This window comes from Haliaeetus albicilla, chromosome 3 (genome assembly GCF_947461875.1).
Source record: "Haliaeetus albicilla chromosome 3, bHalAlb1.1, whole genome shotgun sequence".
NCBI classification, from domain to species: domain Eukaryota; kingdom Metazoa; phylum Chordata; class Aves; order Accipitriformes; family Accipitridae; genus Haliaeetus; species Haliaeetus albicilla.
Genome location: NC_091485.1, coordinates 35,125,837 through 35,152,706, shown reverse-complemented (window position 1 = coordinate 35,152,706; position 26,870 = coordinate 35,125,837). Strand labels below are relative to the sequence as shown.

Genomic DNA, 26,870 nt, shown 5'->3' with positions numbered 1-26,870 from the left:
GTTACTAGCAGAGGCTGACTGACTTGTGTGTGATTAGCTAGTACCTTTCACCCAAGTAGTCTTCCCTCTGCTTAACCCAATAGCCTTCTGACTGAAAGCACTTGGAGGGATCTAGGGAGGTCTGGCTAGCTTTAACGTCTTTTCTGTCTTTGGGCTCTCCTCTTAGTCAAAACCTATCGCGATGAAACAGCTTTTTATCGCCTTAAAGCTGGCCATACCTCAGACTTAACACAGTGCCTCTTAAACCTAAATGATGTGAAGTCCCACCTATGTTCTTTGACCGGCTGTGGCTCTTTAAAAACACGTTTTCTGTGGTCTTTTTGGCGTGCTGCTTTCTTTTCACCTGCCCCCGACTTGCTCTGAAGGACAAGTGCAACTTTACCTTTGCGGCTGGGTCTTGCGCTACGCGGAAACTGAACGCTCCTCCCTGCTCTCTGTGTGGACGGGCTCACGCGTGAAGGTTTCCCACCCTGCAGCGGAAGACCGGAACGTTTCGGTGGGCCGCAGGCTGCCGTGCCGTTCCCTCCACGGGGGGACGGCTCCCGCCTCTCAGCGGGGTCCCGTTCCCCCTCCCCCCCCAACACCCGGGTACGCCGTTCCCTCGACCTGTCACACTTCTGGCCTGGTGTAACCTGAGCGTGCTGTGGTTTATTTGTTTTCTGCTCAGTTTACGACAACACCGCGCAGTGTCGAAACGGTTACGTAACACCCGTAACGGCTTTATGTAACTGTTTTGATGGCAATACTTAGGTATCCGCGTCTCCCCCTCCCAACCACCCACCCCCCCAGCACGCTCTCGGTCACGCAGGACACCCCCCACCCCCCCGTCTGGCCGCGGAGCCGCCGCCTTACTCCGCCGCCCCAACCTCCTCCTTCCCCCGCGCCTGATTAAAAACGATCAAGACATCCTGCGTCACCAGCGCACGCTCCACACGCTCCCCCCGCCCCTCCCCTCCCCCGCGGCGGCGGCGGCGGCGGCGGCGGCGCGGCTGCCTTGCGCTGTGCAGCGGCGCCCCCTGCCGGGCGGAGGGAGCCACGCCTGTACCCTCACCGCCGCTCCCCCTCCGCCCCGCCCCTCTCCCTCCCGTTCGGCCAATCAGCGCCCGCCTTCTCCCGCCCAAATGCTCCCTCCGCCGCCCGCGCGGGGGGAGGGCGTTTCGCGGGTTCCCGCGCGCGGCAAGGTAGCGGCGGTGGGTGCCGCGGGGCTCGCTCTCGCGCCTGGGCTCGCTCTCGCGCCTGCCCTCGCCGGGCGGAAGCCTCGCGCCGTGCCCCGGCCCCGCTCCCCGGCGCGGCCGCCGCGGGGCTCGGCGCCGGGCCCGGGCGGGCTGCCGCCTCCCTTTTCGCCGGTGGGCCGGCGGTGCGGGCCCGGTGCCTCGAGGCCGTGCCTTCCCTGTGCGTGTGTGTGTGTGTAAACGGGGCCCCGTCTGAGCCGGCGGTTCGTCCAGGCAGGGCACGGTGGCCTCGGGGCTGCGGGCGGGGAGTGCGGGCCCGGCCCTGATGGCCGAGCCCCTGGGAAGCGTTGAGGCTTTCGGGGGTGGGGGTCACAGGCCGTGGCCCAGCACTCCCAGGTGGATGAGAGCAACGCCCAAGAGAGGCCGTTAGTGTGCTTCCACTCGCGTGTTTCTGGGTGTAACCCAGCTGTCAGTTGTTAAGATTCCCTCAGGCCCCCAAGCTTCTTTAGAGGACCTGACTTTCTTCAGAAGTGCTTGTTCATACACAAGCTACCCTGATCTCTGTTTTGCTCCCTGTGTATTTTTGCCTGTTCTGTGAGAAAATGATGGATTTTTTATTTTTTTCCTTACAAGTTCCTTTGTGCAGAACAATGGATAATGAGGGGCAAGTTTCTGCAGAAGTATCTGATACACTGGAGTCGGTTTCTTTTCTGAACACAGCGGGTAAACCCTCACCCATGGAGTCAACGGTATTGCCTAATACAGAGGAACAGGAGGTGTGGATTGGTTTTGTAATACATGTTCTGATTATGGGGTTTTTAAGCTTTAATTCTGGCAAATATTTGGTAAGAACTGCTCTATTCCCCTGCCCCCAAGATGTGTTTGACTCTTTTGCTTCTCATTGTTTGCAAATAGATCATAGCCAGTAGCGAATGCAGATGGTCAATGCTATGTAATGCATTGGGCTATGCTTTTGAGAAGGGAGTAAAGGACTTCAATAACTGCCCTTTGAACGTAATGTGACTGTGCCATTCTATTTAGTAAACTAAAAAAGGATATAGATCCTTGTTGAAAGGTTGTTAGGTGCTTGGAAATAAAAATCTATAATGTTGTGCTGCAGTATGCTTTCAAAGATAGTATAGCCATCTCTGCTTTGTTAGAATGGTAGGTTTCCTGATCATCTTCCCTCAGGTGACTTAATTTTGTATGACTAGTGGAGTGCTGGTCACAGGAGGTCTGTGGAGAACTTTGGCAGCCAACTTGTTCATTCAGCAGACGGATTTACCAAAGGAGGGACTTTGAAGCTCTGTGAGAAAGGAAGGAATGCTGGGATCCCTCTAAAAATCTCCCTGCTATGACCACTTCACCTGGATGGGCAGACTTTGGTGTAATGATACAGGATGGAGAAGCCCACCTTAGCAACTGAGAACTGTTTCATGGTTGTTACTGTGAGGAGGATGAGGGGCTAGTGCCTGGATGGTGGTAATGAAGCAGTCTCCTGAGGCTAAGAATGTGTCAGTCAGTTAACTGAATATGCTCCATACAAAATGGAAGTGCAGTACTGTGGAGCAGCTGTTAAAAAATACAGCTTGCATTCAATACAGAGGGAGACCAGAAGGTGGAAGCAGTGCAGTTTATGCCTCCAGTAGTGTGTTCTTTTTTCAATCAAGATACTGGCTTTGCAATGAAAGAACATTAATGGGGGGGGGGGGGGGGAACAAAAAAGGGATTATTTAAGGACATGAGGAGGTAAAGAAGCAAATAAAAGCTTAGGGTCTGAACTGCACAAGGAAGGAGAAAGTGAGGCAGTAAGATAAAACACGAAATGCTGCATCAGAGGTGTGTGCTGATATGATTTGGGGGTGCTCTGTTTAAAAAGTGACTATTATAACTGTGTATTTTTTTTTTTTTAATGAATAGGCATTTCAACCTTTGAAAGTCTTTTTGAGAGTGAGGCCCTTTTCTATAGCAGAGCCGGAAAACCATGAATCTCAGGTTAGTTGTAGAATTAAGAAGTAAGTTTTTCTTCTCCCCCAAAGAACACCTAGTATTGTAAACTGGGACTTTCTTTTATAAAAGCTATGTACTGCTTCCAAATAGAATTAGTGGACACCTGGATAAACGTAACTTTTTAAATCACAATTTTTACTAATTTGCTTGGTACAGACATGCACACCTGTAGCTCTGCAAAATTCCACTGGGTACATTATTTAAAAGTTGGTGTCACTCTTGACTCTGTACAGTGCTCAAGAATTGAAGGAGTTTCATGGAAGAGATGCAGTTCTAGGAGTAATTTGGGTATCTGCCCTTGAGTTTCTTTGGAATGCCTGAATAGTCTACTACCTTGTCCCGGTGACTTGCTGTTTATACTGTCAGATTCGGATGCTTCAGGGTTTTACACACACATACATGTGCACATGCAAACACACAGAAATACTATCCCCCCGCCAATCCATTGTGAACACTGATGCGAAGAATTCATTTAGCTGTGCTTGGAGGACAAAGTCTGCAGCGTATCTCTCAGCCCTCATCTTTGCAGGGCCTCACAGGGTCTTTGATAGAGCTCTTGTTCCTGACCTGTTTGGAGAAGGATTTAATATTAGTTCTGATTTGCTTCTTGTGGTTTTTCTTTCTTAAAATGTATTCTTGCATTTAATCTGCCAGAGTTGGAACCTTTGTATTTTTTTCACTTGGATTTCCCCCCCTCCCTCAACTTCCATTCACCTTTCCTTAGGCAGTTCTTGTTGAGTAGCACGCACTGTCACAGTTCTTCCAGTTTAGTATCGTTCAGCAATCTGAGCTGGCTGTAAGGGTAAATTGATTTACAAAATCAAATTGTTTTATGAGTTGTTTATCTCATTCCTCTTTGGAATGGGAAATTTATGACTACCTGATCATTAGTGAAACGACTTACTTTTTTCCTCCCTCCCTGCTTTTAAGAGCAAGGTTGAAGTTTGTACTAGATTTTTTTAAAGCTCGTCTTCAAGTAGTACATGATGAAGTAGTTGATCTTCCAACATATAGCTGTATAACCTGTTTTGCATGGTATGAAGGCTTTTTCCTCAGCCTCTGAAAACTATGAATGCTTGAAAGATCCTCAAAGTCTTCAATGTTTTCTACTCTCCTGAATCCATGAGGAAGATGCTTGGTAACAAATGAAGAAAAAAAACCCTTCCCATCTCTATAATCAGTGAGAGATCAACTTAATTTTTAGGTCTTTTTTTCTTCCCTGCCATGCATAATTTTCAGGAAAGCATCTTTGCTCCAAATGTGTAACAAAAAGAGAGGAAAGTAGAACCCAAGCCCTTTTTCTTATAGCTGTAGACTGACGCTTTAAACAGAGAATATCAACGGGGTAACTGATCTGTTGTTGCTTATAGAGATAATGATTTATGCAAGTAAAACTTAAGAGCTCTGGATGAAATTCTGTACTCTTGATACAACTGCCAGTGATTCTCCAGAGTCACTGGCTGGAGAGCAGGAAGTTGTGTTCTTTGGATACAACTATGTGTACGGTGCCAGAAATGGTCCAACTCCTGCCAGCTTACCTGTGGGGTTAGCTAGGAGAGGCAACAAGAGTGACATGTTACCAGCTGGATCCCAGCTCTGCAGATCTGACTACTTCAGGGCCTCTACTCAGAAGCTTCTATGAGGCCCATGGCAGCTGATGGCACATGCTGCAGAAGCTGGATTCTTCTGTAGCTCTCTAGGATTTAGTACATCTGACCGGCATGCCTGTTCTGGCAATGTGGAGGAATGTTAAAGAGTATATGCATTTAGAGCCTTCCACAGTGAGCAAGTGATTGGTGTAAATTCAGTACCTAGCTTCTTAGAACTTCCATACCAGTTTATAAACAGACTTTTTAATTGAGTATCCTAGGAAGAGCAGTACTTCCTGTGTACGTGCTACACATAGATTATTAGTCTCACCAACTCTGGCCAGCCTCTGAACATAAATGTCAGGTTTAGTTACAATCAATACTTGCAGCTGGTACTTCAAGACACTGTTAAGCTATACTGGTACTTCGGTTTGTATTTTTGGTAGCCTGTCTAGTGTAAAATAAATTTTCCTGTGATGCTACATTTTATATGTATCTAGTTAGTGAATGCTAGGTAATTGTATTTTGCCTTTACTTAATTGAGAAAAGGCAATCAAATTAGTCTTGAAACTAATTCAGTTTCCTTCATTGCTGATAATATCATCTATCAATCAAAGGCTAATGCTTCAAACTTTTTTACTTTATTTATGCTGGTCATAGCTTGTTTCACACTGAAAATGATTGAAGTGCAAAACCACTAAATTTCTGTATAGCTTTGTTTTCATAGCTGTGTGGGGTACTGCGAGCCACAATCACAAAATACCAGGGTTTAGAAAGTTAAAAAAAAAAAAGTTGCTGGAAGGAATCCTAGAAAATTTTTAAACCTCTTGGAAAACTCCAGGCAATTGCCTTAACTTTGTCTATGCTCTGGCTTTCATGTGAAGTGGCTATCTCTCTAGTTGTTACATGCCTTGAGAGATTCTGTGTAAATTTTGCAACTGTTCGTAGCTCTGGTAAATAGATGAAAACACTAGTTTGTTTTGAGTTGGTTTGTTTTTCTTCAGATAGCTAGCTTCCTAAATAATTTTGCATGGTGTTTTGGTTTACCTTGTTATGGTTTTTAAGGGTTGTGTAACTATTGAAGATCCCCAGACAGTTATTCTTAATGCACCCAAAGAGTCTTCTGCAACGAAAAACAGTGAAAGAGGGATTGGTCATTCTGTGCACAGGTTCACCTTTTCTCAGGTAGGCAAACTTTTTCCTAATTTTTAGTTATAGTTTGGGGTTTTTTTGTTTCCACTATGATGATAAAAATTGAATTTTCTACTATATCATACAGTGCAATTTTTTTTTATTACATGTGGTATTTGCAGTAAAAAAACTAGACTGCTTATTATTTGCTGTTAGGCTGTCAAGAAAGCTGTATTACAATGGAGTTGCATATTAGATGAGACAAGCAAGCTTCTCTGGCAGCTCTGTTGTTTTCTTTGATTAGATGCCATAGAAGCTTCTTGTAGGCACAAACTTACTGTGGTTCTGCTGGTCCTGCAGATGCCCTCATCTGGGAAGTGTTACAGGAAATCACATGTTTAAAGGGACATATGTAAGCATGTGTTTAGGGACTTACTTTTGAAAGAATAGTAGCCTAACTGCTTAAACTTTTTATACTGGAAGTAAGTTTCTTAACTCTATTACCTACTGCAAGAACTTATGTTCTTACAGTATGAAAAGATAAACAACTCCAGGTGTTGAGTCATTTAGACCATTGTAATGCTGATCTCATCAATGGTGGGTCTTGTGCAGAGTGAGGAGGGAGTTGTGCATCACCAGCAGAGCTCTTGAAAGTATCTGCTAAACAGTATGTGCTCAGTAGCATTCTGAGCAGTTGATTTTACATGTAGGAAAATATTAAAAAATAAGTGTAAGCCTGAGTGCCTCTCAGAATTAAGCAGGCATCCTATGAGAACCCAACAGAAAATGCTGAATCAGAAAGGGTTCAGGCAAGACAGAAATCTAAGCTGATATCTCCTACTCAGCTTGCTCTGAAAAGCTAGTCACTATTAATCAGTGCTTAGTATTTTGATATATTAAACTTCTTTGTGCCATTTATCACTCCTTTTTTTATCTTTTTTTTTTTTCACTTCTCCAAGGTCTTTGGACCAGAAACTACTCAGCATGAATTTTTTGAAGGCTCAATGAAAGAGATAGTAAGAGCATATGTTAATGGAGTGAATGGACTGGTGTTTACTTATGGGGTTACAAATGCAGGCAAGACATTCACCATCCAAGGTATAAAATGTTTGCCAAAAAGCATATATAACAACCAAGTCAAAAATCCAATGAGAAGTTTATATGAATGTCTGTCTACATTTTGTCTTTTGTTATTTTTAAGGGACTTCAAAAGATTTTGGTATTTTACCTCGCTCACTTGATGTGGTTTTTAACCACATAAGGGGAAGACATTACCTGAAGATGAACTTCAAACCATATTTGAGCAACAATGTTAAGAAACTGGAAGATGCACAAGTTAAGCAAGAAGAAGCCATAAAAACTGCTATTCTTGCATCACTGAAAGAGGTCAGTGGCCAAATACTTCCTTGCTACTGAATGAAGCTTCTTAAAAGCTTCCTAACAGATTATCTTTAATAAAATCTCTGTTTCACTATTGGTTCTTTAGATTTATCTAAATATACAATATGGATACTTGGTGAACCTTGGAATAATAAGGCAACTGGCTGGTTTTGAAGCTCAGGGTAAACTGGAAGAACTTTCTGCAGCAGGCAGTGCACAGTTCAAACCAAAAACCATTGCAAAGCCAAAGCCTGGATTTCTATAGAGGAGCAGTTCTGACACTGTGGTGACACTAGCTCTTGAAAAGTCTCTGAGAGCTGACCTATCTAAAACCTGCTTCTTAAGTGAATCTTCTTTTGGGTCAGGTTCCCAGGCTGCTTCTCAGGGCAGTTGCTCAAATTCCAGTACTACCTCAGGACAGATGGTGGCAATGACTTAGCATGGGCAGCGAGGAAGGCAGAAGCGTCCCTTTTGGTGGAAGACAGTCTTAAGGCAGATTAAAAAGTTTGTAAACCTGTGATTATATAACTTCATAAAGAAACTTTCCTGATACAGCAAGTGAAGTGAGATGCCACAAAAATAATTTCCTAAAAGGATTACAGCCTGCTTTAGAGGATTGTATGTATCTTTAATTCTGGTCTCTGAAGGTTGTAGGTAGAATAGAGGAGTTTTTACTGTGGCAGCTTCCTGTTCTCCTTATCTAGTCATTTCTGTTTTCAGTGTAAGAAACGGGTCTCACCAGAAAATGAGCACCCTTCTGTGTGTGACTGTTCTAAGCCCAGTTGCAAATTGTCACAAGATGTCTGGCTTTTTTTCCTGTTCAAAACATTTTTAACCTGAACTGTGATTCTGTGTGTTTAATCCCAAAATGCAGTAGGCTTATCTGAGTATCCTTCAAAGCAACTCTGAATGAATTCTGGGAAGTATAGAAGTAATAATTGCTGGGCTTTCTTTTTTTCTGTGGTCTTTAACAACATTGGTATTAAAGTACTCCATTTAGCTCTGAAAGAATATCCTTCTATGAATCAAATTCATATGTAAAGTTCCACTCTAAATTCTATTGCTTAATTTAAACTCTGCAGACCAAACTTTGTTTAGTCTGGGTCTGGTTAACTTTTGAGGAAAAATCTCGGATGAAAAAATCTAGAAGATGCTAAAGACTGCGTATTTTGAGAGTGTCTTAAAAGCTCACTCACACTGTGTATGTGCGTGTGCAGGGGGTGGGGGTGTTAAAGAAAAATTGAGATGGTCAGGAGGATAGTAGGTAAATATTTTTAAAAACTTTATGGAACCTACAAGCTTGCAAGAAGGGACAAGAAGGAGCTCAAGGTCTAGAACAGGAGGTCAAATATCTTACTTTGAAGATAACTATACAAATATTCCTTTCTGGAAGATAACTCTATACTTTACAAATATTCCTTTCTGTTAAATCACAGTCTGACTTTATTAATAGTTTAGTTACTGAATGTTACAGTAGGTGATCTAGATGCTCATGCGCTACAGTGAAAAGCGAGCAAGACTCCACCATCAGGAAGGAAAGGTAAAAATGCATCTAGAAAATAATACAAGACAAGACCTTGCTTGTGTGTTACAATGCTTCCATAGTGATAGCTCGGCTATCCCCAGTACTGAAGCCGTGCTTCTTGATAGCTTGTGAATGAATAGCATCACTGTTCTGATGCTCACTCAAGCTTGTAATCTGAGAGCAGATATGGTTTGGTGGGCTTGGTTTTGGTTTACATGGATTTCTGTAGGCCCTTTTCCCAGGCTCAGTTTACATGTTATGCAGAAAGAGCTTGCTGTTCCTTTCATTCTCTGTTTAAACTGCTCTGAGTTACTGCAATACCCTTGTATTTAATGTTCTACTGTTTATGTTCTCTATATAGTACTGCTGCAAAAACTCTTGCTTGGCATAGTTCACACCCTCCTTTTCCTTCCTTTACTTGTTCTATTCATGGGATTAAATACTGGTTTTTACTGGATTAAAAGCTGCTTTACTTGCATTCCTATTCCCACCTGTCCCTGTATTTGCTATTAAATGTCAGCTTCTGTCACTGGGAAACTGTGACAGGAAACTGAACAGGAAAGTTCCTGTTCCTACTTGTTTTCAGGCAGTCACCTTCATGCTCTTTTTCTGTATTTGGTCTTATGATTTGGAGAACAGTATAGCAAAATAGCTAATTCACTCAGTTTTCTTGAAATACCTTTACAAAAACTTATCACATGCACGAGTACTGTGGTACTGGGTTTTTTACATTCCATTACATTTTTGACACATGTAGATGTGCCATGCCTGTCAGTCTCATACCCTGCTTTAGAATTCTGCTTTGTACTTCACAAACAGAATGAATAGAATCCATGCTTGTGGTTATACTTGTAACTACTCAAAAAATATAAACATATAGACAGTGCAGTCTTTGCAAAATGGTCACTTATAAAATAAATGACAACAAAATCATATGCTATTCATCTTTAAAATATAAGATCTGAAAGTATGGCTTCATACTTTTCTCTTCTAAAAATTCCATTTTGGATATACCAAGTGAGTAACACGGGCATCAGTAGACACTCCATAATAATGAACTTAGCACTGCATTTGAATAGCTAGAACGTTATGGTTTACTTCTTTGAATCTGTTCCCCTCTTCTCTTGTAGGATGACCCTCTGTCAGGATTGGGTTTTGGGAAATCAGGGTGAATGTCCTAATGAAAATTTATATTGGTGTACAAAATATGGGGAGGGAAGTAATATGTGGAGATGTTGGAATATCTACATAGTGGGAGTTGCTACTTCGTTACACTAGTTTTCCTAGGGGTAATTTGAAGCCTATGTCAAGTCTTGGCAGGTTTTTAAATAAGTCTGTTGATGTAAAGAAATTCAGCAAATGTGTGTACTTAAACTGTTGTATCCATATAGGATTTTTAATGGCCTTTTAATTCAGTCTGAATTAAACCAACATAGACTGTTGGTTTATCAGATCTTTTAAGTCCTTTATGAAGCTGTCATTTCACTCTGAGGTCTTAAAGTAAGTTTGACTCATACTCTCACAGACGTGGCACAAGTCTGTGATTTGCAAAAGTGATTTGCAACAAGCAAGCAAATTAGGAATCTCTGCTGCTTTAGTCTCTGTACTACCTACCACCCTGCTGTCTCTACCCCTGAAATAAACTTCTCCAGTTCTTTTGGTTGACTGAAGTGCTGTTCAGATTTGTCCAGTAGTTCATAAAGGCATTCTGGGCTGTCACAGTCTGACAGAGGATCTTGTTTCTCCCAGAACTGTAAAGTCAGTCACCTATGTTAGCAGCAGTTGGCCTCCAAAACAGGTTGCTGGGAGTAGCAGAGAGCAATAATTCTTGTGAGGGAAGAAGTGTTTATTGATTTAAGTTCAGTACTGTTAAAAACATTTCATTAGCAGCCAGACTAAGCGTGGCTTAACACCTAATACTACTTCAATATTTAAATCTTAAATACTGGAATTACTGTCATTTTTAACTTCTGCTGTTCTCATAGTCTGTTCATGTGAATGTAATGGTCTCTTATTTTCTCAAGGAGACAGAAAGCATCTCAAATACTATAACACATATGTGTGATGTGGAGTCGGATTCTTCCAACTGTACTTCAAAAAGTCTTCCTTCTGATTCACTAGGTAAAATAAAGTGGAAAAACAATTAATAGAAATTGAGGAATATAAGTGGGTAACTATTGGCAGATTAAAAAAATCTCTGTAGTATACTACAAAGTAAATATATGTAGTTTTTAACCAAGTTTTAATGGCTCAACTCTGGAGAAAGAGTAACTATGTAAAAATACTTTGATAGCTTTGCTCCTTTTGGGGGAGTTCTGCAAAGCTAACGTATAAACTGCTGGAAGCTTGTGGTAGAGGGGGGCAATAGCTTAGAACTTGGGCATATTCTGGTTACAGGTGACTGCTGAGAAGTTTTAATGCTCTCGGGTAAACTCAGAGTTATGCAATACTGTGTATCTAATTGTACAAGACAGATATATACAAGCTTCCTCCTTTTAGAAGGTTCTATACACTGTACTTAAAATTTATCAAATGAATTGTTTGGTCATTGAACTCTTTCTCTGTTTTGGGTTAGCAGAGAAGAACTTTGTTTCACTTGATGTATATAGAACTAAGATACACCAAAGAACACAGGCATCTGTGTGGATTTCCTTTTGTGAAATTTATAATGAATATGTGTATGACCTATTAAATGTATTATCTACATCAAAAACTCAGAAGCGCAGAGTCCTAAGAATTTGTGAGGATCAAGGAGGAAATTCTTATGTTAAAGGTAATACTGGTTTATGACCTCAGCAGTTTCACAGAATTTCTTTGATGATCAGAAGTGTATGTAAAAGGTTTCTTTTCACAGATTTAAAGTGGATTAACATTCAGACCACTGAAGAAGCCTGCAAAATACTAAAAATAGGAAACAAGAACCGAAGCTTTGCTTGTACTAGAATGAATGAGCAATCAAGTAGGAGGTTTGTTCCTCTAATTATAAGCATACTCTGTCCCTTTTCTTTTAAGGGGAGGGAGGTGGGGAAGGGAGAAGAAGACTTTAGAATATGTTTAAAATGAACCACTCTTCAATAATAGTTTAAGACTTTTCTTGATTATTCAGGTTTTATTATGAAATTCTTTCTGGAAGAAAGCTAGGAGAGGCCCTTTGACTTTAATAGTATCTGGACTTGGATTGCTATTCATGGCTTTGGACAACCAAAAAGATCAAATCACATTCATTTTTGAGTGCCAACAGGGCTGTACATCTTGGCAAATGCTAATGGTGCTGAGTGGGAATAGCTGTGTGAGGATGTTGAAGGAAAAGCTGGATAATTCTTCATCACTGGCAGTATAGTTCTTGGAAACCTGGAGCCTGTCAGTAGGGGATGTAGGAAGGAGCAAGTCATGCAGTACCTTGCAGTGCTGCTAGATTATCTAGATGCTTTTAGATTGCTGTGTTCTAGCTGAGCTTACTTGGTATCTTAAGAATTAAGCTCCTAGCTCTTACCCAGCTCTGGAGAGGGATCAGGGAGAATCTGGCTTGATGGAGTGGGAGGAAATAGAGGAGGTGGTATACATTCTGTTGAAAATGCCTTCTTACCTGATTTTAATGTCCTCTTACTAATTTGTCCTTTAAGTGTTTAAGGGCCATGTTGTATATTTAGATAATATATTCATAGTGTTACTAAGCCTGCTTTTTCTCTAAAACACAAGACTTAACGCTGTTCTGTATTAACTAAAGACAGCTGCCGCTAAATTTCATGCTGATTCCACCTGAATTTCACTCAAGCCTCAAGTAGTGTGGAAAAGAATTGTTTGCTTTTCTGGCAGTTTTGTACCTAGAATGTCTTCTTTTTTGCTCCAGAGAATATGCGGATTTCCACTTAGCTTGTTTCTAAATTTTTGGGTTTGTTTTTTGGTTTGGGGTTTTTTTGTTGGTTGGTTGTTTGTTTTTTTTTTTGTTAGAAACTTCATTCTTAAATTGTGGGTTGATCCTAAGAAGTAAAGCACTGCTTTAAATATACTAGAGAAGTTTGTCTTCTGTTGTTCCTGATTTACTGAATAAACTGGGTACAGGGCACTTCTGGCTCTGGGATTTTCTCTTTGGTTTCAGACAGCATGTCCACTGTCTTTGTAGGTTGATGTTTAAAACAGAATAACTGGATTTCACGTGTTACAAATTTAACCTTTCTAGAAAACAGAGTAATTTCACAACAGAACAAACAACTGTGTATGTTGAAGTAGGCAAGATTACAGGACTGTCGAACCTTAACTTAATTCCCTTCTGTTTGCAACCTATTTATTACTAAGTTAATTCTTCAGATTTACTGAGTTCAGATACTGCCTAAAGTTTGCATACAAAGTGGCTACCTGAGTACTCATCTTCTGATCAGTAGACTTAAGTGAACCAGCTTGTTTTTTCTCCAAGACAGCTTGTAGGCTTCATGTGATATTTTTCCCTTTCCTGCATCAAAAGAAATGGAAAGTCACAAAATACAACTTTTATTGCCTCTTTTTGCTGCTGAATGAATGCATTGTGAAGGTAACTAATGTAAATTAGTGAATTAATTCTTGTTCTTTCTTCATCACTGAACTTTCTGTAGCAAACAAATTTTATTTTGCTTCAGTGACTGCTTAATTTTCATAATTGTGGTTATTAAAAAGGACTTCTTTCCATTCCAGTCACAGTATATTTTCAATCAGGCTACTAAAGCTGACTGACGAGCATCAGCCCCGTGTTCTTGGAGTTTCAGAGTAAGTGATTGCTTCAGCTGATTACCAGAATGTAAATATTTTAGAAAAGTTGATAAGGTGTAAGCATGCTAAACTGGTGAACTTTCTTTTAAAAAACAAATCCTCTGAGAGCTGAGAAGGAAATCAGAACTCCACTGGCTGCATAAAACTGACTGGAAACCTGGTAGGGACAGATGTAGAAGTGTTTTGTTGTCATTCTGTTAAGGTTTGGCTGAAGGAACCTGTTAAAACTCTGTCAGTAGTATGTATGTAAATTGAGGGAAATTATATATATATATATATATATATATAGTCTTACATAATGGGGAGATGGGGACAGAGTAGTACTACGTAGTACCACACTATATATTCCAGTAAGCAGAATTCAAATGGCTGGCTGATAGATGCCAATCTCTAAAGTTGGAGTGCAGCAGTTAGTGCTGAAGACCGAAGGTGCGAGCTATGCCAGTGTATCTTTCTACTTTGGGACCAGACTAGAGTTTATGGGTTGAATGTTTGTGGCAGCATATCTGATGTGCTCCTGGAATGCAAATTTAAGTCTATCATCCAAAAAGAATGCAAGTGAACATGCTCTGGGACTGCTCCATGGTACAATCTACAGTAAGAGGGAACCATCAAGTGATTTGCTTAAGAACTGTTCTCCTTATCTAAAGTGCTGATGTAGGTGCACCCTGTGAGAGCAGTGCTAAGTCCTTACAGCCCTCTGTTCTTTTGTGGTTTAGAGAAAGTGGCCTAATCTTTTGATTTGAAGCCATTTAGATAGCTTTTTTGTTTTTTTGTTGGTTTTTTTTTTCCTGATTAATTGTCCATTTAGCTTGATATGGAAAAATGAGGACAGCCTTGTAACAGAGTGGTTTAGTTCAGTCCTAGCTCCTACTGATTTCTCTCTTGTCTCTGTTGAGCAGAGGGATAAGAGCTTTTAATGTCAGACATAACAGTGATAAATACTCTAAGGAAAGACAACTTGAGGAAATGACTGCATCTTTATTCCTTGCCGTTCCCTGTCTTGGTGTATTCCCCTGGCAGAGCTTGCAGCAGCTGTTAGATGAATGACAGAGTCTGTGTGTTGCTTAAGGAAGAAAAAAGCTCTTAATCGTGTACTGAAAAGGATGAAGATCATAAGATCATAGCCTTTCACACTGTTGAAATCTGTGCCTTATTAATATGTATAGTATTAATATGTACTTCAGCTGTGTGAAAGGCTATGATCTTACAAAGGTGTTACTTTACGTATATATAAATTTATATATAAGTGACTAATAGTTGGGTTACATAAACTATTGAACTTCCAGAGGTGCCTGTATTTCAAGGGCTTTATTAATATGAAGAAAAAGTGATGAAATTCCTTGATTATCCAGGATAATTGCTTCTGACTGTAACCTATTGTACCATGAGGGACAACTCGGTAGCCTAAGTTCAGTAGCATGTAATTGCTGTAGCCAAACAAAGAGCTCTAAGGTGATCTGGGAAGGACTTCTGGCCTCTTATTTGCAATAGTGAACAAATGGTTCTGTAGCCAAAAGAGGCAGACTGCAGTGTATTGAAGCATACTACTATCCTGCAATCCTTTCAGTGCTGGAACTGGTGAAGGTGATGGTCAAAGTGCTTCTGTAGTATAGCCCTGCTATGCAAAATTGTTTCAGAAATCCCTCTTATCTTGTCCGGAAGTCCTTACTTTAGGATTGCCACACAATTTGGGTTCCCAAACTGAATTCTTTATGTAAGAATGCCTACAAAATTTTAGATGAATGCTACAGGCAGACTTCTTTGAATATGCTGAATAGACTGTCTTAGGAGCAGCAATCTTGTTCAAGTGTCTTTATATACAATGGGAAGATAGGTTATTGCTGTTATCCTAAATACCTTGCATAATGCCTCCTGGACAAGATGTCAACATTAAAATACAACTTATTCTGTGATCTAGGTAGGCTGAAATGAGCCACTCATTTACATTTTAGATACATAAAGAAATAAAAAAACATGCAGTTCTATTTTCATACTGTTTAGAAACAAGTTTATATGTGTGTTCTGGATAATTCTTTCATGCAGGTTATCTTTCTGTGACTTGGCTGGATCAGAGAGGTGTAATAAAACACAAGCCTTTGGAGATAGACTAAAAGAAGCAGGAAATATTAATAATTCTCTTCATATCCTTGGAAAATGCATTGCAGCATTGAAGCAAAATCAAAATCCGAAGTAAGTGACAAGTTGTAAACAACATGCCAAGTTTTAGGCTGAAACCCTAAGCATCCCTTTATGTTTCTGTGAGAGGTTTGCATAGTCACAGGAAAATTGAAATCTACAAAATCTTGTAAGCTTTCTTTATTATAGATGTCACTGGAACACCTGAAATGAACTTTTTTTGTTTCTAAAACTTGTTTGTGGAGAATAAAAAAGGGCAATTAGCAGCAAACTACCAAGCTTTTTTTAGTGTGTGTGTGTGTATGAGCAATACACTTTGTGTACAGAGCTCCTATTTTGTCCTCTTCCCTTCCACCTCCAAATTATACAGGTAGATTCATCAGACAGCTGACAGATGTCCTGTACTTAGCTTTTGGCTTGTTCCAGTATCCACGTTGTAACACTAGGGAACTGTGATGCAGACACTATACTACTTTTACTTTTAAATAATTCAGCTTGTTGGAGAGCTTATGAGATCCAGGAAAGACCTTGCTCTTTGATGTGAAAAAGCTCAGGCTTAAGTATGAGCATCCTACTGAATCTCTTTCCTGAAAGAGAAACAGAATTAAGCTAAGTTACAGTATCACATAATTTTACAATTTTTTTTGTTTCACAATTTTATTATTCTTTTCTCCATGAGGATGAAGCCAAGCTATATTCCATTCAGAGAGAGCAAATTGACTCGTCTGTTTCAGCCGTTCTTTTGTGGAAAAGGCAAAGTTTGTATGATTGTAAACATTAATCAGCATGCTTCCACATATGATGAAACACTACATGTAATGAAGTTTTCAGCTATAGCCAAACAGGTGAGAGTGCATCTACTTTCTCTGCTATTCTGCATTCTTTGTTACTGTTGGTTTGTGAAATGATCAGGTTGCATGGACTTGTGTGATTTGGACTTTTGATGCATTATATCAATTCTTCTGCATGTGGCCTACCTCTAAAAGGCTTCTAATAGTCTCGCACATCCTCAAGCCTATTTGCGGTAAGAAGTTAAGATAGCTGCAGCTGTCTGGCTTGTTCAGTTCTGTGTAAAAATTAGTCAGGGGACTTTCAGATATGACTGGTTATGCCATATATCTGAGCAAATGCAAGATTTCAATTCAAGCTTTTGATGAATTGTTTAACCTGTGTGCAGTTAAGCATCTGTTGCACAAGATGACAATTCTTCAAAACTTGTTGGACAGCTAATGGTGGTAGTAAAAGAAGTAGCTTCTTTCTCATTTTGTAGCCTAAATGAGATCTCTTGTGTCTGCATTGCTCCTGTTTGGTTAAGTGCAAGTAACTAATAACAAACAAAAAGGGAAGACTTTTCATTGATAAGTTAATGCTTGAAGGTAGTGTGCTCCTCTCTTTTGAAGGGAAAACCCCCTCTGTTAAGTCGACATGCTTTCATGCTTTTTCTGCTAGCTCTGCTTGTCAGCCTCCCATTAAATTCAGGTCTTGGGATTGATGCTTGGTCTTAAGTTCATTCAGTTTCCCTGGAAGCTGCTGCTTGCAGAGTGGGATGGTGTGCTATGCTGTGTTTCATGGCAGAAATAAAGTCCTTTTCTAGTCTGGAACCATGGATTAGTTCTGACATGTTCCAAGTATGTAATGACATGTCTAATATGCTCTGAGAGAAAGTTTTTTCTAATTCTTTTCAGCTGCAACTTTCATCATAAGGTAAGAGTGTGCACTGAGGAGACAAGCTTCTCTGATGTGTTGTTCTATGACATACATACTTAAAATATTTACGTAACTAGCAAGAATTGCTGAATCCTGGTCACAGTATTTCAGGAAGGAGCAGATGTGTTAGGTATTTGCTGCTTTTCATTAACTTCCCCGGAAACTATGCTAAAACCTCGTATTTTAGGGGAGAGAAAACACCTTTCTAGACAAGCATTACTAAGTTTGTTAGTTGATAATCTTTCCCATTTTCACTTTGTTAGAGTACTGAATTCTTATATTCGTATTGATAGATGTTTTTGTTTACTAAAAGATAAGTAAAATTTTGTTAATGTTCTTGTATATTAAATATAATGTAAATAAAACAATGCATTCATGCCACTTCTTCCTAGTATTCTGATATCTGCAATATTGACAGCATTGATAAATCAGTGTGTTCAACTCCGGATTTTCCAGGTAATCCAGACAATCCTACCCAAAAGTTTTGGTTATTTTCCACCCAAGCTAGTTGGAGGCAACGGCAAACCTATTGTGCACTTTGATGCTAACACATCTGTAGATGACTTTCCTGACAGTACTGAAACCTCTGCAGAAGAGGAAGTGGACATCACCATTCTGAGTCATGAGGTAGATACACATCTACTCAAAACTGTACCCAAGAAAGCCATTGCTATTAGTGCTAATATTAGAATCTTTAACACAAGAGATGTGCTGGAAGCTGTATCAAATGAGAACTGTAAGCTTCTGTTCAGTGTCAGGCAGACCTAGACTTAAAGTGGTCTAATTCCGAGGGAACAGGTGTAGTTGTGGAAGGCTGCGTGTAGCTTTCTAGTTAGGTCAAGTGTTAAATTTGGAATTCAACTGATTGCTCAAGGAGAAGAGTAAGGAAGCAGTATGTGTGTTTAAAACAACATTTAGTCGTTTGTGCTCTTTTGGGAACAGCAGGAACAAGTTGTGTAGCATTTTAAAAACAAAGCTATACAATCTAATAGCAATAAACTGTAAAGATCAAGTAGGCTTTATGTTAAACAGTTGTACAAATTAATATTTAAATGCCAAAATAGTAGTAAACTTTTTGATAGCAGAAACCATCAAGATGGAGAAAGGTTGACTTTGCGGTAGAAATTCACATTTGAAAATATTTAACCTCTGGTGCAGCCTGCCTGAAAATAGAGGCTTCTAGAAATGCCCTCTGTGGATGGCTCTGTATGAATGTTTCATTTGACATGCATATCAATATGTGTTTCTAGTTTGTTTTCTGAACTGAAATATGTTAAATTTAGGATCTCTTGAAAACTACAGAGAACCTAAAGGAGAAGCTAGTTGCAGAAAAACAAAGTAAACTCCTTCTGGAGGTGAAGATACGTAGAGAGATGGCAGAAGCAATGTTCCGACAGCTGTTGGAAACAGAGGAAGCCTGGAGGCAAGTCATATTGCAGTCCTCTTCGAGACTTGAAGGATTCCACATGTATAAATGCATACATTTATATATGCACATATATATGTATATGCAAGACATGCATACTCATGTTATTTAGAGAAGTTAGGGCTGGACAGTTTCAAAGCTTCTGATGAAAATGGAAGAAGGAACATTAAACTTGTATAGATCAGCCTCTTCCTGTGTACAATGAAAAAGTAATGCTGCTTTCTGTTGAACTTTTCTCTGTTTAATTTATAATTACTGGAGATTGTCCTGACTAATTATTAATATTTAGCAGATGTGGAAGATTGTTACAGGTACCCCACTAAGTCTTGTGATTGTTCCAAAACTTACACTTGGTCATGTTAATATGTGTGCATGTGCTTAAGGCAGTTTGAATTGTATCTCTCTGAGCTCTCCTGGATTCTTGCTCCTGGATGACTTATGAACCATTGTTAGCTTACTATCTTATAAATTACTGTGGCTGCCTGCACTGATGTTACTAATTTGGGGATTTTTTTTCAAGTGTGTCCAGATTCCTCAAGTTGAATTCACTTCCTCTTAACTCTTTCTTCTTGAAATCAGTTTCCTGCTGTTTGAATTGCTAACAGAGACTAACCCCAAGTTAAGTTGCCAGCTGAACACACTATGGTTTAACACCTGCACTGACTTTAAAATTGTTTGGGTGCCTTTGGCCAAACACATAAAACAGCAGTGATGCTTTTTCTCTGTTGAGGTAATGTTCTGTGTCACTGCTGGGGCATTTTTTTAAATTGTGACAGGAGTAACATGTGATATATTGAAATAATAAGGCAAAATGATTTTGGCATTTATTTGTAAGGGGAAAAATAAAAACCAAACCCAATGTGAGACACACCCCCCTGGAAATATGCTTCAACTACGTGTTGGTGGATTTTTTTTTTATAATACTTTTGTTTGACAGATCTTAAGTATGTGTTCTTCTGTAGCATTTTTCTTGGTATATGCCAAGTAGAAGTTATGCCTTGGTGCAGGTCTGTAGGATCATTGAGAATGAAAAGGAGAAAAGGGAAAAAAGTACTTCTTGGTCTCTTAACTTCACTATTTATGATTAGATGAATAATTTTGATATTGCCAATTGAACACATGTAGTCAAATTGTAATAGCTGGAATGCTAATATATTAAAGCTAACATGTTCTCCTCAGCAACCGCTTGGAAGATATGAAAGACAGTTATGAAGAAAAACTGGAGAGCAAATTTGAAATGTATAAAGAGGCAATCAAGAAACATGCATATGTGTGTGCAATGGAACAAATTGAAGACCATTATGTTCCCATAGAAGAATTTCTAGCTGAACAGGAGAAAGTTGAGGTATGACTTCACTGCTAAAAAATGCATGCTAGCCTCTTAACCGTAAATTTTGCTTGTCCACAACAGAATCATTTGAGAATCCTAAATGTGATGCTGAACAGTCAAAATAACTAGCAGTTCAGCCTAGCTGTTCTATTGTCCAGTGCTAACCACAAGGATAGAGATGCCTTCTGTCTAACACTACCTGTAGTGTATACCTAAACTTCCTCATCTTTGAGGGCACACTTCAGTCAACTCCAAGTCATCTTTATCTCTGTAGTGCAATGATTGGAACACTTAGAGGGATGGTGTATGCAGCAGTCTGGCTTTGTGAAGATCCTTGGCATTGTAGGGTGTAGAGTAAAAAAGTAGTCTGAAAGAGCAGTGGGGAATTTAGTATAGGGTAGCTATTTTAACTATAATGGATTTCTGCTCTGAAGATCTAGAGGGAGGATTGTGGCATAAGAAACTGTGATGAGAAATCAAACTTTATGCAGGAGAGAACTTAATCTCCTGAATGTACTTATACCTAGAACGGCTCAGAGTTGGCACTGGTAAGTTGCTATTCCTTTTGCAACTTAGCCCTGTTAGCTGTGTGCAACTCTACCAGTCTTTACTTCTAGCCTCTGCATAGATGGCTAAGTGTATCCGGGCAACAGATGAGACCCGTGGGTCTAAGCCTTTTCAGAAGGTCTGTAGTGGAAGAATAGAACAACTGTGGTGTACACCAGAGGTGTTCTCACTGCACTCTCCTGTCCAGGAACTGATAAGACATCTCACTCCACTGGTAGGCAGGTTCCTTTAAAGGCATGAGGGAAGTGGGTTCCTGTGTTAGATTGTGATACATAAACATTTCTGCTTTTACAGCTCTCCATTCAGGTGCTGACAAGCAACACTGTATTGTGTAATGGCCTCTTTTTCCAGCTCCTTCACACTTGTCTTTTTTCCCACCTTAGACTCTGGTTTTATGTTCACTTAAGCCCTAGCTATACACTGTGTTGGGGTCGAGGAAAATGAGTATTAATAGTGCTCTCTGTATTTATAGCTGCCTTTTACACTGGCCACAAGGCTGCATAAGGGAAGATTCAAAGAGCAAGATGGTCTTGGTAGCAAGTCAGATAAGAGACTGACGAAATCCCTAAGATGTAAAATTCTTAATTGACAAAGGAGAGCACAACATGAAATCTGAGTGGGCAGCTTCAGAGAACCAGAATTAGATGAATAAGTTTTCTTGATGGTGACACTTGTTTGATTTCTCACTCTGAAATACCACCCTAGCAATCTGACAGGTACTGAAAAAGAGATTGAGATTAAAATTTAGTTCTATGAAATATGTTCTTCCTTATTTAGCAAGCTAATTGACAACAGTGTTTAACACAGATGCACTGAAATTTCTTTTCTCCCATATAGCTACTTTTAATACAGTTTGGAAATATTCAGACTGGAAGAGTTGACTCCTGTGTAAAGTAACTTCCTCCTAGAAGGTCTCATGATCTGAGTGTTATTCCTTACTGTGATTTCTCAACCATAACCATCACAGCTTCCACCTGTGAAATGATTGTAAAACTGCATATACATGTGTAGTATAATTGAAGGACGTGCAGTAGTGCATCAGGTTAAGCAGAAATTTAGACAAATTCTACCATGTGCCTTTTTTTTTTTTTTCAGGATAGAGAGAGTAAAATACTGCAATTGGAAAGGCAACTTGATGAACAGTCAAGGAGGCTGTTGGCTCTGGGAGGTCCAAATTCAGATATACTGACTACTGAAAATAACATGGAACTAGGTAGGAATCTAATCTGGATATTCAAATTTCAATTTACTTTTGGTATTGTGTATTAAAAAGCAAACTTTTCTTTTGCCTATAGATCTTATGAACAAGATGATGAAGAGAGCCAATGAAGGATTGCAGAAACAATGCAAAGAGAAAGAAGAGGTAGCTCTTGCTTAGTATTTAACAAATCTGGGGATAACGGTCCTAAACGCTGGCATAGTTCAATGCTTAAAGATCTGCACTGTAGACACAAGCATGAAGATTCCTGCAAATGGGTGTCAAATTTACAAAAAAGCCCTTGACCAATTGTGGATGACTTTTGCCAGAGATAGGCTGTGTTCTGGCTTTACTCTAGTTTGTAAAGGCATCTACTACTGTAACAAGTCCAATGGTTAACATGATGCGAGTTGGAAGTAGGGAAGTATATAGCCTTGTATTGGAATTTGTTGTAAAGATTACTGTTACGGCCTCAGTGCTTTCCTTCCTGAAATGCTGCCTGCTCTTGTGCAGGGGAACAGTTACAGAATCTGGTAACAGTTTAGATCTAGAGCCAAAATAGTGCCTCAAACTTTCTGTAAGTACTGAACTCCACTATCCCCTTAAACTTAAGTAAAGGGTAATGTGTCTGTTCTTCAAACAAACAAGATCCCTGTGTTCCGATTAGCATATAGACGTAGAAATTAGGAGCTTCAGGCTGTGAGTGGAAAACAAATACTAATTATTTTTAGGTATGCATTTTTAGTCTGTACCTTGAATGAACGTCTTGTAAGGCTACAGTTAGTTTCCCATGTTTAAAGATGATGAGGAGTGGGGAAGAGACAAGCCTTGCTCCTTTCACTAACAACAAGTAGGAATAGGGGTTGGAGAAATAGTTCCAGCTGGTTCTAATAAACCATGTAAATGGAAAGTGAACTTAAATCCCTTTCTATTGAGAAAGTGTACTCCAAAAATAACTTTTTCCTTACCAAGTTTAATGTCTCATGTTATGGCCCTGGCATTTGTTTTTCACTCCCGTTCTTTAGAGCTCTACATAATTTTTCCATTTCCTATGTCAGTTTAAAATTTTGATGAAAGTTTGGCTTTTATGCTTATATGGGGATACAGTATTGATTGTTTTGTGTGGCTAGAAAGTGTTAGAATGATGGGAATGCTGCCTGGCAATTACTGAAGTGAGAGCAATTTAAAGCAGTTGGTTCCATCCGTGCCCTTCTGCTGCTTTGCCTCACATATCTGTACATGCTTGATGAGTAATTCACTACTTGTTTTTCCTCCCATTCAGCCATTAAACATGGGTGAAAGGTGGTGAGTTTTTTAGCAGTCTAGCTATTTTCCCTCCAACCTTGTAGAAGTAAACTAATGATAGAACATTAATTTTGCTGGTTCAGAGTTTCTTTTCCCTCTCAGGACTTAATCCATCAATATTCTCACTAGAAAAGTGAGGTCTTCTGTTGTAACTGTGCTCCAATTCATTATATGAGTAGTGTTAACGAGAAGGGAGTGTTCTTTTAAGTACCTTTACTGAAAAGGACCGGACTGTTCCAGAAGTAGCTTAGTCTGTGCTGCTGTTCTTTGGCTGACAGGTGTGTTTAAATCTAGTAGCTTCAGCACAATAGCTCTTGAATGCTCCAGCTGTATTTTATCACCAGAAATGATGGGTTGCGACAGGAGATTGAGAGAAGCAGACTTCATGTTCATTGCTTTGATCTTGCAGTTTGCACTGTTCAGTATTAATCAGAAATGCTTACAGTGTCTGTATGAGTTCTGGTCATAAACAGAATTAATGTAAAACATGCTGTTTAGAACTTCAATGTGTATGGGTTTTATTTTCAGCTTATAAAATCTCTGAAGTTTAAAATACAGAAATTAAATGAAACCCTGCTAGAAGCTAATGAAGGCTACAGAAAAATGGCAGAAGAGAACAGTCAACTGAAGCATACAATCATGCTCAAGGTTTGTCAACAATTTAAAAGCAACTTTAATATGGCTTGTATCCGTAGCTGTACTGGATGTTTCTGCATCTTTGTATGTGTAAAAACACTGTTCAGTCTTATTAATTTATTTTGATGTTAGCATTTTTTCCATCCCTAACTTCCTGAATTATAAGCTCAGAACCCTTGTGTTTCACTCCTTGACTTTGTAAGACAAGATTCATTTTTCAGTCTATGTGATAGACTCGGTCAATAGGGTAACTCTGTGCTGACAACTCTTGCTAATCTAAAGGTGTCACAAATTATTGTCAAGCAAAGAAAATACTACTCAGAACTCCATAGTCGTGAAGTGTTTTGCTGAGGGCAAGCAAGGTGTCAGTGCACAAATGTTAGTGCAACAACACCTAAGATCTATGGCTTTAAAGCTATACTGACACTCTTGCAGAGGTGGCCAAGCTTGATAAGAGATATGGGCAGGTAAACTAATTAATACTGAAATAGAAGAAATCTTTCCTTCAAAAGCAGGGACTTCATAAAGTTGACAGCACCTGACCTCAGATGTCAACTAGATTCATAAATTAAAAAAAATGAAAATTTTGAACTCTTGATACTTCGCATCTATGTCTCATTTGTAATCTGCAAATGAAGCAAGGCAGGTATAAGACTACTTAGTGATGTTTTTCTTTGACATTAAATTACCTTCTGCATGCTAAGTCTGACACTAAGAAACAAAGTTCAAGATGAATAATTTTTAATTGGTTCTAAGACAAAGAAGGTGACTTTTTGTTAACCACAAGGATTAGAGAGCATCTTTAAGACTCTGTATTCTGCCCACTCAAAGTACTTATTCAGTCCTGGTTAGCAGACTTACGACTATAGGAGTTTTGATTTGACCAGTTTTGCTTTTAGTAATTGCAGGTTAAGACAGGAAAGCTGCCTTTATTTGGTTCCTAGAACAACAGCAACTCTTTGCATAGTGTGGCTAAGCATTTTAGCATCAGCTTCTTAGACTTGGTCTCTAACTAGATCTGATGGCCCTGTAGTTTGCTGTTCTCTAAATTGCATAGAAGTAATTCAGAAGAATGGCTACTGAATAGTCATTTGGCATAGTAATAACAAGGGTGTTCACTGGTATAGTAAAATAATCCAGAACAGAAAATTAACTACATGAAAAAGACCTTGGAGTGTTCACATACCTAAGACAGCCTTATCCTCATAGGATCAAGAAATGAATAGTCTTCAGAACTGGGCTAAACGTGTTCTTGAGCTTGAAGAAACAGTGTCTTCCCTGCAGAAAGAACTTGACGAACGGAAAAAGCATTTCTCTATAGAGGAGCCAAAACAACAAAAACCCAGGAGAGGTTTGTTGGCTAACCTGAAATCCACAGTAGCAGCCACTGCTAGTACACCTCTTGGTGAAGGCTGGGGGAACTATGAAGGTACTTCATGCTTTTCAAGAAAACAAGTACTGTTTGCTCATAAAGCAAAAGAATAATATTTGATTAATCAAAGTGAGCAATTACTGGGCTTCTTTATCAATCTTAAACTGTTGATAGCTTTTTCTCACTCTTAGATGCCATCTTCAACTGTCATGTTAACTGACATGAAAATATTTAATACACAACTTTTTAATTGAATCAGGGTTGAATTTAGAGCTATGTAAGTTTAGGTCTAAACTTCTGCTTTTACTGTTGATAGAGATGTGATTTGAGAAATATAATTTTAATTCTTGACTAACTGCTATCATGGTCTTCTATACTGATAAATGTGTGATTCATGCTAAGTAAGTGGGATGTTTCTCATGTGCTGCTCAGTACCTTTTTAAATTAAGTATTTCATTTCATTGTTGATTCCTAGAAATCAGATGGCTTGTAAGCTTAATCTCAAATAGTTAAAATAGCTTGGTTCTGAAGTTAATATTCTGGCTTTGACCTGGAGACTGCCATCTTGGGACTGAACTGAGCAAATTGCTAAAAGAGGCAACAAAATGAGGTCTTATCTGGCTCCTTGCTATTTTTCAGGTAACTTGGCTTTTTAAAGAAGGAACTTGTTTTAATATCATTTGAATTTCCACTAAGAATATGCATTAAACTTTGAAAAGTCTATTTATAATAAAATTTTCCATTGCTAAGTTAAGTTCTGACTGCTCATTTTATAAAGGTGAGAAAATCGGTGAAATCAACATAAGGCAAGATCATAAACTTAAAGGCTAGATGATCATAGTGATTGACATACGAAGATCTCAAGTTGAAAGAATCATAGCCTTGATTATATTACTTACCTTTATCTAGTAACTCAAGGAAGGAAGACTGGAGCATGATAAAGTTTGAAATAATGGCTTTCTTAAAGCCATTTCCATCAGTGAGGGTGAGAGGTTTTTCTAACTACTGTGAAAGAACCATGCCTGTAAGTGCTGGAGGATTGCTTTAGAACAAGGCAGAATCCATAAGTAAATTGGATTGATCAGTCCCTATAAGGCTGTTTCTCATAGTGGAAGGGGACCCAGCTCAGAGCAAGAACCTTACCCTCCCTGTGGGGACACTAGGTGGTGCAGCCTTCCTGTGTGACACTGAGAGCAGCCCTTCTCTGGTGTGACTGTTCTTGCCTGGTCTTCTGAGTTTGGGGTTGATCTGTGCAAATGCAGTGACAAGTAATAACTCTGCCATGTCTTTAACCAGGCTGGAGATGTAGGACTTGAGCCAGTGCTGTTATGTCTTGAACTGTTTCTGTTAAATACAGGTTATCATCTGGCTCCAGAAGTCCTAAAGGCCTATAATATCTCCAGGGTAGAATTTCTAAAATGCTGTTCTACTCCCATGAAAACTATTCCAGCTACTAAAAAATATTTTGGTGTAGTGATACTATACACTGTGTGTTGATCCCTTGAATAAGAAAGCTGTTATGTACAAATTGCTTTAACAGCAGCAATATTCAAACAGAAGTTTTTAAAAAAAAACATCAGAACAGGCTAATGCTGGAAACTTTCTATAATACTATTTCAAATGATCTAGTGCTACACCTT

The 26,870-nt window shown here is 39.4% G+C and overlaps 1 protein-coding gene across 1 annotated transcript; it reads left to right on the top strand.

The window, feature by feature from the left end:
• The first annotated feature begins 1,822 nt into the window (after window positions 1-1,822).
• On the top strand, window positions 1,823-25,960 carry LOC104316637 (kinesin-like protein KIF20A). The gene is made up of 18 exons (XM_069778626.1): window positions 1,823-1,921; window positions 3,093-3,167; window positions 5,837-5,956; window positions 6,862-7,000; window positions 7,104-7,288; window positions 10,832-10,928; window positions 11,386-11,580; window positions 11,662-11,773; window positions 13,476-13,547; window positions 15,597-15,743; window positions 16,369-16,534; window positions 17,853-18,023; window positions 18,680-18,819; window positions 20,002-20,167; window positions 21,815-21,932; window positions 22,015-22,082; window positions 23,751-23,870; window positions 25,068-25,960. The coding sequence occupies exons 1-18, from the start codon at window positions 1,823-1,825 to the stop codon at window positions 25,341-25,343; spliced, it is 2,466 nt and encodes an 821-aa protein (XP_069634727.1). The 3' UTR covers window positions 25,344-25,960.
• Window positions 25,961-26,870: the final 910 nt, after the last annotated feature.

Bases quoted from the DNA above. Each gene is read 5' to 3' on its own strand.
- LOC104316637 (XM_069778626.1), top strand. From the start codon at position 1,823: ATGGATAATGAGGGGCAAGTTTCTGCAGAAGTATCTGATACACTGGAG. The intron at 13,548-15,596 runs GTAAGTGATTGC...TCTTTCATGCAG, and splicing joins CGTGTTCTTGGAGTTTCAGA to GTTATCTTTCTGTGACTTGG. The intron at 15,744-16,368 runs GTAAGTGACAAG...TTTCTCCATGAG, and splicing joins AAGCAAAATCAAAATCCGAA to GATGAAGCCAAGCTATATTC.